We start from the raw sequence: 14,029 nt of genomic DNA, 5'->3' as shown, positions 1-14,029 counted from the left end.
TGTAAATGTCCACCTTTTTGAAGGATTTACTACAAAATCAAATGGTGTTTTTATTTAAATTGTTGAGCACTGCATGATTCCTCATTTATTTAATATGGAGGCATTGTTACAAAGAAGAATGTAGCACTTAATTTGTATTGCTTGAGGGATCTCAGATCTGCTTGGGAGCACCGCTTTGCATGCTTCATGGTTATCATTTGTTGAAAACAGAGTGTGCAGGAAAATGAAGAAGAAAATGTGAAGGTGAAGTTGCAAAATCCCCATCAGGCTGTTTCTGTAAGCATTTTAGGAAGGATCAGTGACTCTCTGGTCTACAAAGAGAAGGAGTGTTGCAAAATAATGACAAAAAAAGTATTATTGTGTGGCAGTCTAGGGCAGGAGTGGACAGTTTGGGGAATTTCTTAGTCCTTTAAATTTGTGCTCTATGAAGCTGATAACAGCATGGCCAGCTCCTGGAACCGCTGGCTTTTCAAATGTTGGTATCTGGAAAATAAGATTATTTTATTTGTACTAATTTAAAAGAAAAACAAACAAAAACAACAACAACAAACAAAAAACATACACAAAAAAACCACTGAGTTTCAAATCCTTTTGGTCAAGAGGTTAGATTTTTGTTGTTAAATGACTGTGGCATGCCCTCACGGTGGGAACATGGGGCTCTCCATCTCTACCGAGTCAGGCCTTGTGGCTGGCACCCGGTCTCTGGTATACAGCTCCCGTGTGTGGCTGTTGAGGGGTGTCTGTTTCAGAAAACCTTGCTCACCTCGTGGTGAGCTCCCAGAGATCCAGGTGATGGAGTCAGAAATGCAGATGTATTTGGCTGAAAACTTTGTGCTTATTTTTCCTGTCAGCGTGACTGGAGAAGTCAAAGGTCCCTGCGTCCACCACATCTATTCCCCGTGGAGGGGACAGGCTGGGTTGTTCCTGCTCAGTGTAAAACCAGAGACACTTAGCTTCTATTTAATTCCAGCAGGTAATGTAGGATAATGGAGCTATTACATTTGGCATCTCTAACGTGGTTATCATTTCAGAAAGAATTGTTTCTGTTAATGGCAGTTAAGTTGCTACAAATAAAGCAATAGAATTGAAATCTTAAGTACTAGAGTGGCAGCAAACCATGAAACATTACACCGCTTATCGGAGGGAGGGCCGAGCAGGCTGTCAGGGAAGAAATCTATTGAAAAAAAAAACAACTCTCAGATGGGTTCTGATGCTAACTAATTTAATATGGCAACAGCGTTTAGCTGTTCTACCAGTCTATTAAAAGTATTAAAATGCCTATAAATAATAATACTTAAGTGGCTAGAACTTTTCATCCAAGGAGCTCTGGGGTTTCACAGGGACAAGCATGGCTGGCTGTTGGCGGAGCTGTGGCGACGCCCCTACGGGGATATTGTGTGCTGTGGCCACCCGTGTGCCACGGGGTCCCCCAAAGGCTGCTCTGGGAGGTACAGGCGTGTTGGGCAGCGTGGGTCTGACCCTCGCCATCCGTAACCCACATCTGGGTGAGTTTGAGTGTGCTTTCCTCCTTTGTAGTCTCTAATTGCTTGGTTCAGCCCTGAGTGTGCCCCACGGTGTGGACAACCCATGAACTGTGCTTTGTGCCAGGAATTTGAGGCCGTCATTAAAATATGCCATCCCGTTGCCATATTTCTACCTCAGAATCCAATTTCCTCCAGAAGGCACGTGTTTCTAAGTAGCCTGAGATCCCTAGAGACGTGGGCTACCATTTGTGTTAAGTCCTAGAAGTGTTCCCCAGGTAGCACAAGGTGGGTGTCCTCAGGAGAGGAGCTGCAGAGATGATGGCCCTCCTGTCCCGCATGGGGCTTCCCCTGCTCCGGAGCAGCATCGTTTTGTTTGCTCAGGGTGGGCAGGAGGATCCTGAGAAAACAGCGGTGCCTTGGCATGGCTCACCTGCAAAATTCGTCATCTCCTCCCTGCTGATCCCTTCAAGTGGATCTTTGTTTTTTATCCTGACAGCATGGATTCAAATGAAAGCAGGTTAAAGGGGCAAATGGTTTTTATATTTCTATTTTAGTACAGAAAATATCCCACGGGGTAAACTCTCCACATACCATAACCACAACAGATTAGTGTATCCCCAGGCAGCAAGGGCATAATGATACGGTTTTGTTCAGTGCCATGCTCTGTAGCAAAGCATAATTTTATGGAGAGGGTCAGAAGTGTTTAACCGTTCACAGAATACCCCAAACATGATCTCAGCTTGTGGAAATCAGAACAGAATCCTCATCTCTGGGAAACTGTATCAGATGGAGATCTGATGAGCGCTTTGCAAGGTAACGAGGGAGGGACGGTGTGTGCACATGTGACAGCAGGGGTGGTCACTAAACACAGCCATCTACTGTGTCCTTGAAATTGCATAGTTATTATAAATTAACCCCTGACACTGAGTTTTCTCTCAGTCTTTCTGCTTATTACACTGATGTTGTCAGTACTGGTAGTACTGCTCCCATTTTCCTGTTATTTTCCTTGGCTGGACTTGCTTGGCTTCCTTTCCTTAACTTGCTTGGGCTGCTCCTGCAGAGGTAGGGCTGAGCAGCACTGTCAGGTGGGGGGCATGATGGTTAACAGGGTAAACATGAAAACTTCCTCACCCTAACATAGAGCACCGTAGATAGCAGTGGAACTGGGCAAAAGACACAGCAATGATTCTGTAAACAGTTGTCCGCAGTTTTTGAAGAATTTGCTTCTGCATCACTCTTGTTGATAGCTGGTGGCAACTCCTTCATGATACGTTATAAAGATCTGAGGTAGAAACTTCATTTCACAAATACTAGTGTCCATGCCAAAGTCGACTGTGTTACTAGACATGCTAGAAGAAAGTATGAGGAAGGAAATACCAATATTTTATTTCCTTCACATATGGCGAATGGAAACCCAAAGAAGTTGTGCCCTTGCTCACAGACATAGCAAGATGTTTGTGACAGAGCCAAGACCTGAAGGCTTTTCAGTAATTCAATCCTAGAAAAACTCTTTGTCCACTCTATACATGTTGATGCAAACTTGCATTTTGGACAATTTCATTGCAGTGGTGAGATAATGTCTCCAAATGCACAGAGCTCACTCATTGCTGCAGAGTCCCTGCGATAACTGATGTTGGGGACACGTGGAGCCAATGGGAGCTTTGCAGAAATCAACGCTTGATCCACTAAAAATTAATCTGTTCCATTTCTGTTGTTTTTCTCTTCATACAGAACACCAGCGATGATTGGTTGCTCCTTTGTTGTGCACAGGAAGTTCTTTGGAGAGATTGGGCTCCTTGATCCTGGGATGGATGTGTACGGAGGGGAGAACATAGAGCTCGGCATCAAGGTGGGAAAAAAATGCACCCAGCATTATTTAAGGAATCAAACGCAACGCTTTAACAAGTTAACATAAACAGTTGCTAGAATGCTTCAGGGGAACTGAGCATTGACTTGATTTATAGCATTTTAAATTTAAAGGGGAATATGATTTGGTTTTAGGGGTGAGTGCAATTTTTTTTTTTTTCCTGGGATGCTTATCTGTGTGACTTCATGCTCAAAGCTACTGAGATGAAATGGCATGCTAACATAAACAGGCCCCAGTCAAGCTGTCACATTGGTTACTGTAAGTTATAGTTCTCTTAAATATCAGGAAAAAGATGGTGCTGTTTTGTCATGAGAACAGTCTTAGGGAGGCTTGTGGGACTCTTGTGAATATCTCAAGAAGACATGATGCCTGAAAATATTTTACAGGCATTTCACAGCTGCAAATAAAATATGTTCATAAACAGGCAAAATGTGCTTTTAAAAGTGAAACATTAATAGCCACGTTTTCAGAGCTGTCTCAGTAAATCCATACAGACATCCGTTGTTACGGCATCTACTGTGACAACATCACTTGATTACTATGTACAGTATTAGATGTGGTTTAGCGATTTGAGTGTTTACATACAGTGAAGTGATTCATAAGCAATGAATTGAATGTTCAGAAGCAACATGGGATGGCAAAGCCTATGGAGATTTTTCCAGGCATGGTTTAGAGTACAGCACTTGTACGTTAACAAGCTGATAGGGAGAGACTTGAGACTTATAGCTGGAAAATTGAATTGACTGTGGTGTTGTAAAAATGAAAAATCATTGTTCAGTTCACAGATTTACCAAAGGATATTTGCTTTGCTGGCAAATCAAAAGAAACTTTAAAAATCTATTGTTATTGGCTACAGGGAGCAATAATCTCGTTTAAACAAGGGAATAGAAATTAAAGGCTTTAAATATGCCACATAGCTCTTCCCCTTATGAAGTAATTATTGTACATCATCATGCAGCTTGCTTCCTGGGTCTAGAGAGATCCAGCTCCAAACAAAGCTTCTCTTGTGACTATTCTTATTTGTTTGTCTATGGGATTTTTTTAATATCATCATTGTGGAACTAGCCTCCTCACAATTAATAATTCAACCCATCTGTTAGGTTTTGGGGGGATTTCATGGAAGATTGGCTTCTTAACTAGAAAAATAAGATGGATATCTCAGGGACAACTGATGAACATATGTCCTCTTCTTTTTCACATGCTGAACTTTTTAGAAGAAATATGTAATAAACATCCTTTTGGAAAAAGATAATCCCTCTCTTCCCCCAGTGACTCTTCCAGGCTTCCATTTCCAACCCATATGTTTCACTGCTGTTTGCATACCCATGTGTTGTGTGTTCTGGTCAAGGCTTTAAAAACATTGCTGGTTTTGACAGCTGAAGTACCTAGGAAATCTACCTTCTAAGGTTGTTTAAACAGTAGATTTTCAAAGATTCCTGAGCTATACAAATCCATCTCAGTGCAAGTGTCTTATGTGGGCAGCCAAGAGCTTTGTCCCATTCATGTGCAGTAATATGTGTTGGCCATTGTGTAGGTAGGTCAGGTAGCTCATGTGGAGGGAGCGTTCTGTAGATGGTGTGTTTATGATTGCCAGATATTTCAAGTTCCGCTTTACAGTAAGATTTCAGTTATAAATAGTTTACCCAAGGCTAGATGTTGCTTGTATAAGGAAAGAATCATTACAAATTCAAACAGATGTCAGGTCTCAGATGGATTTATCTGTTTCTAATAGTCCTGTTGTACACAAGCTGCCAGCCCTTCCTCACAAGCTTGCAACTTGCCATGGCTGGCTCTGTAGCAGCCATCTCACGTTACCAGTAACATGGGACTCTTTATATTCAGATGGAACCTTTAAAAATAATTATTCATGCAGTATTGAGGCTTTTTATGCTTTTCTGTTTGTTTGTTTTGGCTGTTAAATAGCTGGCTGTAGTTGAAAAAGCAGTTCGGTGGTTCCTAGTTTGTTTTAGTGATTCTTAGATGAAAATATTTACAGAAAATATTTATTTTCCTTTTGATGGTGATACAAATTCTATTCTGAGAATCATGTGGCATTTTAAAAACATAATATTCTTGTATTACAAAAAATGCTTAAAGAACAAAAAATGAGTTAATAAACCCGTTGAGGCTATGAGAACAAAATTGAAAAATTACAGTGTTTCAGGCAAAAACACAAGCCAACTGTATTACAGTAAAATTAAAGGTAAGTAATCTGAATAACAAACTGAAATAAATAACTGAGGAGGTTGGGCTGTCCTAACCTAGAAGGATGGCCCAACCGTATGCTAAGCAAGACACTCATTTTATAAATATGCTTTGCATATTCTAAAATAAGCGGTATGTGTCTACATATAGTGAAATATATGGGCCATGTGCTTCTTTTGGTTGCCGATTTCAGTCGGCTCAATGAGAATATTTCTATGTGAGCCACTTAGAAAAACAAAACCCCATTACTCACATTCACAAGGTAACTCGGGGCTTGCTGCTCTCCCTTATGTGCCGGGGAGCATCCTTGGGTTGCTCAGATAATAATAATAAAAATAAAGCCATTAAGTGTGTTGTTGCCCTAGGCAAATTCTTGTTCTGCTCATGGGGTAGCTTTGGCCCTGACAAGGGGAACATGTTGTTCTTTGTTATTATTGTATTTTCTTGTATCACACTGGAGTGTCTCCAGAAGGTTGTGCTTATTCTCCTTCTCTTGTCCCTGATGTCCACTACTTCACTTCCTGAGGCAGAATCGACTCCAATTCCCTTTTTCTTGGCAGAGAGCACAGAAGTGTTTGCTAAGCAAGGCAGTGTAGGTTAATATTTCAACTGAGAGATTTTCAATGCATTTTCTTTTTCTAAAGTGTGCCTTGCAATCAAATTATAACAGTGCTGGATCGGTCTTATTGCAGTGACAGCCACAAGGACCAAACGTTTGATCAGCCTGTTCCTGAGTTCTTAACTCCCCAAGGCAAAGTGTTTGCGGAAATCTTGTCCTTGTGCCGAGCTGGTGACTGGGCACCGATGCTGGTACAGCTGCTGGAGCCTGGGTGTATGGAGATCGTATCTCATGATAGTGCACTGGCTTTTAACTTTTTCAAATTTCAGTATGGTAGGGACTTGGCACTTGGGACTGAGACTCCCAATTGCATTGGTGGAAGATACAACTCTTGCTTCCTCGTGCAAGGCATCTGTAGCTTTCATGCACTCTCAATTCTGTTCAGAAGGGGCTAAGAAACACAAACATCTCTTGAAAAATTGCCATGGCCCTGGTGACTAACCTGCTCTTGATCTTGCCATAGAAGCACATTTTGCCCTGGCTCGCCGAGCTCCCACCACCTGTCCTGGGAGCACACGGGTACAGTGGACCTGTCCCCTGCTCCAGGCCCACCTCCCTTGTCTTGGGCTCAGGAATAACAGCCTGCTCTCCCTGAACAAGCTTTGTTAACCTTTGTTAACCCGTTGCTGCACTGAGCAGGTTTCTCCTCTGACTGTATGAATCCAGTACTCAATTCCCATGGCTTGAAAGTGCTGATGCTGCTCAGGGTCTCCACAACTCCATCTGTGAATTTTGGCACTTGTCTGACAGTTTCTGCATCTTTCATCAAAAGTTTTTATTTTATTCTAAACCCGTTTGTGGCTCTGGCTTTTAGTGACTGTGTGACTAAGCGGGAAGACTGCTTTTGTGCCATGTCTGGCTTTTTCTCTGCACAGAGGGTTTCATGGATTTTCATGGCTGGTCACAGACATTTGCTAAAGATGCTCCGTAAAATTTCACGTGTCTATTTGAATAAAGATGCAAAAGGCTATTGCGTGACTGTTGCCATGATTTCGAAGTCTGGGATGGGTTACAAGGTTGTTTTCAGAGGATTTTGTGCTACTGTCATGCATTGCTAATTAAACTCATTTGAGTTGTCTTTTAGAGATTAATTTAATCAATAAGGATATTATTACTCCTTTGATGGTATCATTTGTACGAATTGTCACTTGAAGAAAGCAATTAACTGAGAATGCTTATTAGCTGATCCATCCCACACCTTATTTGTGTAGTAAGAATCGATTATTGAATTCATTAAGAAAAGCACAGTTCAGGGATCCCTTTGAGGTTTAATGACTGACTCAAGCCATGTTTTATTATGAATGTTAAATTGTCTGAAGTTTGGGTTGGGTCTTTAAAAACTGTTCTAGAGGAAAAGAACAGTGTGCCCCCTTGTATCCCAGATTTTTTTTTTCCCCCAAAATTTGTCATCTACCTTCATCACGCCATTCTCCTGGTGCCACCAAGCCAACAGTTGCATCTGTAGAGCAGGCAGAGTTTCAAACATTTATAGCTGTAAGGGCTGGAAATATTGAGCTTGGAGAAGCAAATGGGAGCAGTGAGGGCACTGAGCATTTTGTTGTTATTGATGATTTCTTTAATAATCAGACTTTCATCCTGCAGCTGCTCAGGCACGTAAGTAACCTCATTGCGCTGGCAGTGACATTGATCCTCTCCCAGAGGGTACCGTGCCTGTGGACCCTTTGGTCTTTCAGAAACCCTTAAAATAGATGAAATAACATTTTAATGCTACAAATCTCTTGTGTGCATTTCATCTATGAAGGAGCCCATTTTGTTTATACAAGTACAATTATTCATATGTTGAAATGTTGAGAGGGTCAGGCCCTCAGATGAAAAAAAGAAAAAAGAAAAGCCACCAAATGGTTATATGTAGACTGCACGAGGGAGCTTGACTCTTTTTGCATTTAGAAAATCAAATCCTTCTTTTCCTGCATACATTTTCCATAATATTATGTTACATCTTTTTGTTATGAAGAATGAAGGTAGGATATTAAGAACAAGTATTTCTTCTGGCATCCATGGCTTTGCGGGGTCCAGGATGATGTGTGGAGGAAGGGCAACCTGTACCCAGCCCTATGGGAGGCAGGAAGATTCCCCATGGGATGGCGGGTGGGAGCAGAGGAGGGATGTCAGGGCAGGGCTCTGAGTCAGGAGAAAGCAGCTTTGACTTTTTTTTTTTTTTTTTTTTTTTTTTAAATTAAATATTTGAGAACAGGCTTGCTTTCCCAGCCTGTCTGGGAACACAGGCTCCCCATATTTTTCTCTGATATTCTGCAGATCCCTGAAATGGAGAGTGGTAGATGTGAGTGTAGTGGGGAGCACATAAAAGGATGGATATTTGGGTAGGTTTTTACTTGCACAAACCTAATATTGAAATTGTTATTGCCTGTCATCAAAGTGTAAAGACTGTCCCCAGTTAGGGTAGAATTTATTTGTGTAACACCAACCAAACACACAGACACCCAATATCAGGTGTCGTGTTTTGACTCTGCGATGTGTGCTACTGCTGTCATTCCAAATGCGTTTTGCCGGGGCTTTTTCTTTGATCATCTTCAAATGCTTCTCTCTTTCAGTTCTTCTGATTAATATATTAAAGCCTGGGTGCAGACAGAGATAACTGGCGGTAGGCAGCACCTGAAATCCTTTTTTCACCGCCCTGTCCATCAGCGTGGGTGTGAATTACAGCATTTCTCCGGTGCCTGTCACGTCTGCTGGCTTCACCAGCCGCCGCACGAGGCTTGCGGGATGCGGTGCTTGGTGGGATCTGGCAGATCTGTGCTGATACATCGTTACATTTGTTATCACTTTGAAAAATAGGAGGCTGAAAAGCATGTAATTTATTCATAAGGCTTTATTAGGCTTGTGAGGGTTCGCTGAGATGCAGTAGTTAGGGTTGAATCAAGTTTCTCATGATGTGCAGGGTTTTTTTCCCCTGTCTGCACCTACCTTTGCTGAGGCTGAATTAGTCATGAAATTATACATGTGGCAGCGAATGGTATTTTTGGAAAGTGTGGGGACAAATTGGCCCAGACTTCTGAGGGAAGGACTTTCAGGTGGGGTTTGCGGCAAGACGCCTCCCAGGCTTTATTTGTGGTGGGTTATGGGAGGTGTCAGCGCGTCGGCAGACTTGCGTTTCTGGGTGCAAGAGAGAGGACATCCCTGTGACAAATGGAACGCTTTGGGGTAAAATCAGCAGCTATCAGTCGCTTACTGTTCCTGGAGACTGTACTGTTCAAATATCCCCTTTTCTGAAATCCCTGAGGATTTCTGCTGCGGAACTGTGAACTTCACGATGTTGGTTGGATGCAGATGGTGCAGAGGAAGCCCCCGTGGTGGGGGATGCTCAGGTGGGGCCTTTGGCAGGAGGGGAAGGGGACAAAGTTCCAAGCTCACCTCCTAGGGTAAGGGATCTTGGAGCTGGGGCAGGACCCAGTTTGAAAAGCTTCGGGGGGCCAAACCTCGGTGAGAGTAATGGGAAGAGGCATCTAAGGCAGGGAAGTTTTGTTTTACAGACGTAGGAGCTATGGTTGGCCCAGCCTGGTCTGCAGGATGAAGCTGAGTGTGGAGAGGAATTGTGGCTCCTGCCTTGGTTTCTAAGTTTCTAAGCACAAAAAAGCCTCTCTGTGGCTTGGAGCAGCTGTGGCAGAATGGTTTGATGCAGGCTATCACAGATCTGCCTATAGCTTTCCAAGACCCCAGAGACTCCTGCGGTGTAGGAAGCGTTTAAAGAAGAAACACAGAGAGAGAGAAAAAAAACAAACCTGCCAACAATATGAACTTAAGACTAGCTTTTAAAAAGTACTTTATCAGTCAGGCACTGAAATCCACTTAGAAACTGGGGCTTAAGGCTCTTTCCAAATGAAAATCGAGTTAACTTGGAACAAAGTAAGAGGCAGAGTAGAACTGACCTTGGTAAAGGTCTCAGAAATGTAGCTTCAGAAATAGCAATATAGCAGCAATACATTACCTTTGTGTACGGCCACAGTCTGTTTATTTGTACCTGTATCCCTGCTAGGGAAGTTGATTTTGCTCTTCAGAGTGATTGTTGTGTGGTTGGAAGAAATATTTCCACCATTGAACAATATCCAATCACTGCATGCATTTATTTTAAGAGCAGAAATCAGTACAAGTATGACTTCACATCCTATGTTTGGCATTTTAGTTGTCAGCTCAGTATTTACTGTTGGTGCTTGAAAATGCTTTATAAAAAGCTCTGGTGTAGTTTTCCAAACTGGTAAAATGCTTTTCATCAAACCTATCTCCATGGAAATGGAGCCATATTTTGATTATTTTTCTAAACAGGCTATAACCCTCTTCACCGGGAGCCGGGGAGCAGCTCTGCTCTGGCAGCCGCAGCGCCTGGGCGCTTTGTAGCTATCCCTCCTTGGGAAGGGAAATTGCAGGCAGGCAGCCGCAGAGCTCCTGTCTCTCTCTTTCCTCTTGATAGAAAATGATTTGTCATCTCTGCCTGTTACCCGCTGACAGATGGGGAAAGGTAGAGGAGGGGGAAGAGGCCGCTATTTTCACCCCAGTTGATTCTAGTATTTTTACTGACAAGTTGGTTTTTAGGCCAGGAAGACACCGATCATCTTTGCTGGGAAAGATGATAACTCTTTGTGGGCAATAGGCTGTGTATTGTGGTTGAGATTCACTGGTGGATGAAGAAATCCATTTTAGGACTCAGCCATGCCTTATGTTCACTTGAAACAGGCAGATGTCAGCTATTTACTGATTTTTCATAGGATCGATGTGTGCCTTTGGCAAGCAGTAGTTAGAGATCTCCCAGACCTTGGTTTAACATGCTGGGCAGGAGGTGGAGTCCACCCTGTCCGTCCTGGGCCTGGGCAGGGAAAACCAGATGTGAAGAGCAGGCACAGCACCACAGTGGCTAAAGGGGCTGCGGAGGTTCACAGAGCCCAGCAGTGTGGGTTATTCGTGCTTCTGGGAGGGGCTCGGAGGTGCTCGTCCTTGGCCCCACTTGGCTCCTCTTGAGCAGAGCCTTCCCATGTTGTTTCTTCCACTGAATTTGTTGCAACAGGATTTCTTGTAACAGATGTTGTCTGGTGAGGTTGCTCCAGGAGCTCCTCAAGCCCAGGTGCTCACAGCCCTGCCTACGTCCAGGCTGGGGGCATCAGACACCTCCAGTACCCTGAAGACAGGTTGATTTTTTCCATCACATGCTGCATTCGCTCTCAGTCTGTATTTTCACTCTTTCCTGCTTGTTGCTCAAGGGGTGCATCCATTCCTGGCCACAGTATTCTGTGTGGGGACACCTGAACCCCTCTAGGCATGGAGCAGTACCTGCAGCACAGCGCTGTAGCAGGAGCGATGCATTGGCTGGGCTGGGCAGGGACACTCTGAAATATGGGATCCGGGTTGTGCCTTTGGGGTATTCATCACATCACCAGGCATTTTAAGGACTGCGTAACCCAGGGGCTTGTTGGCAGTTACTGTCAGGTGTTGTGTCTGCGAGGTAACGGGATTGGCATAGGTGAAGCCATCAGGCTTGGCATAATCATGTTTTGGATTTCACCCTCTGTTCTTGCACAGAAATAAATTTCTTAACTCCTCCATTAGCAATGGGCATGAGAGCTAAAAAAGGATTCCCTTACCATTTAAACTGACGTATTCTCCTCTGCACCACAAGGCGCTTTGGGTTGGTTCTTTATGGGCCTTCTGGGTCCTGCTGAGTGGAAGCAGCCTGGGACATCCCTTCCCATCCTCCCTTCCCTGGCTGTGGTCACATTCCCTGCACTGAGCCCTCATTAATGTGGGGGATGATGCATGAGCCAGAGCAGTCCTGGCACTGAGCGCCTGGCGGCTGCAATTCACTCAGGAATTGCTGAGATGCAGCAAAGTTGGACCCCCTGAAAGCCAGTTTTTTAACATTGCTCCCTGGAGAACAACTGTCCTTTAAGTATTTCTGGGTGCTTGAAACAATAACTCTCTGAAATCCACTTTCTCCTTTCACTCGTTGCTATACAAGGTGAGCAGCAGCACGTTTACTCCGTGCATATACCTACAATGTCTGGAGTATAAATTACCCTCTAAAACAAAAAACAAACAAAAAAAAAAAAACAAAAAAGGCTTGTCTCTTCCTAAAAACCAACTCCAAGCCAAACTGAACTTTGTCTTTTCACAAAAAGCACGCTTGGGAAATGCCAAGAGAAAATTTGACATGAAATTACGTGCCAATAAATGAGGCTCATATTAAACTGAGATGAGAAATGTTTTTTTTTTTTTATCCCATTATATTCATAAAGCTTTCAGAAAGCTCCCTGTTCATCATGAGTGCAAAGGCAAGGTTATTTTTTTCTTTTTGTCTGTCCTTTCTTATGAGAAAGCCTGACTTGTGATGCACTTTCTGGGACTGTGGGACACCCTGGTCTCTTCCCTACCTCATCCAGAGCCATGGAGTTGATTTTATTACTCTCACCAGTCTCTGGTGAGGTGGTAGCGTCAGACCTTGGAGCGGTCCAGTCTTGTCATCACTGTGCTTCGGTTTTGATTTTTTCCCCCAAGGATACGGCTCTCTCTCCACTGATTACAGATTTCTCCTAGGCCTGAGGATTGTTCCTGTTGAAAATGTTATCGCTGCTGTTACACTCCTGTGATTTCCAGCCAAAAAGCTTGTAGTTAGAAGCTCCTGACTAGCTTTCAGTGTGTTCAGTGTCTCGGTAAGGCTTTGCAGTCATCCTCTCTCAAGGACTTTCAGGTCAAACCTGATTGTTTTTAGAAACAAAAATGCTGTTTTCCGAGAGCCCCTGCTGCAGTTGCAGTCTCAGCTCCAAGAGCAGTTCCAGCCATATTTCATGTTCATCTGGGCTCCTCGGAGACACAACGCGCAGCTGGAAGGCAGCTGACAGCCTGATGGGTGGTGGCAAGGAATGGGGACTGCTCTGCATTTCCATGTGTGTCAGTCTCAGCTCTGCTGAATCAGCAGAAGGTAATAGTGACAACAGTGGCATAAATGACCAAGTTTTACCCTAGCCCTGTAGCAATGCCAGTTTCTTTCCCAAATTAAGGAAGCCCTCTCTACCAGGAACTCCCTGGCCTCCTGCAAGTGTACTTGAAACATCCCAGTTTTGCTGGAGGACCCTGTGGAAGACCCCTCCTGGACTCCCCCTTGAACATCCAAATCCATTTGAAGTCAGTATCCTACTCTCCTTTGGGATTGCTTTATATCATTTTCGTATGTCAGCTTTTGGCCAGGTTTGATGGATTTTTCCATGTTAGTCACCTGTGTCTCCAAGAAATTCAGCCCAGCATGTTCATATGCCAGTCACCTGCCTCCTGACCTTACTGGGCAGGATTTGCTGCTGTGCTGTCACAACCTTCAGCAAGCAGTGAGTACAAAGCAGATGTAAAACACTTAATAGGGATGGTAACACTTGGTAAATGATCATGCCCAGCTCCAGAGCTTTGCAGAAAACCCTGGAAGATCTCCATGTCTGGCCTATTGTGTTGTATCCAGCCAATGGCTTGCTTTGATCAGAAAAAATCTCAAGCTTCCATATACTCAAGCTTCCTTTGCTTGTTTTAATATATTCAAGTTAGCTTTTATGTGTGTGAAGCTTGACTGGGGTAGGAATTGCATTGTCTTGTGTTGGGAAAAGATGTTGATGTCTTTGGGCGCTGTCAGCATTAATGGCAATGTTGAGAATGATCAGCTTGTTTGGTCATCTGCTCAGATTGGCTGGTTTAGTTTTTCTGCTGCTTTTTCAGTTCCTGCAGACATGAGTGACTGCATCAATGTGGTGGGGGAATGGGGATGCAAAATTCCCAGCAAAATTCAGTGAGAACTGATCATTTATCTCCTTCAGTCATTCAAGAAAATCTTCTCTTTCCTCTTGT

General features: G+C 43.6%; 1 protein-coding gene across 1 annotated transcript in view; it reads left to right on the top strand.

Annotated features, from left to right (window-relative positions):
• Window positions 1-14,029, top strand: part of GALNT17 (polypeptide N-acetylgalactosaminyltransferase 17) — a 212,301-nt gene that overhangs the window by 132,047 nt on the left and 66,225 nt on the right. Inside the window, exon 6 of the mRNA XM_032200736.1 lies at window positions 3,216-3,333. Coding sequence (XP_032056627.1) covers window positions 3,216-3,333 — 118 coding nt within the window. The remainder of the gene's footprint in view (window positions 1-3,215; window positions 3,334-14,029) is intronic.

This window comes from Aythya fuligula, chromosome 20 (assembly GCF_009819795.1).
Source record: "Aythya fuligula isolate bAytFul2 chromosome 20, bAytFul2.pri, whole genome shotgun sequence".
NCBI classification, from domain to species: domain Eukaryota; kingdom Metazoa; phylum Chordata; class Aves; order Anseriformes; family Anatidae; genus Aythya; species Aythya fuligula.
Note: the sequence above shows the minus strand (reverse complement) of the source record. Positions and strands in the feature narration are given on the sequence as shown.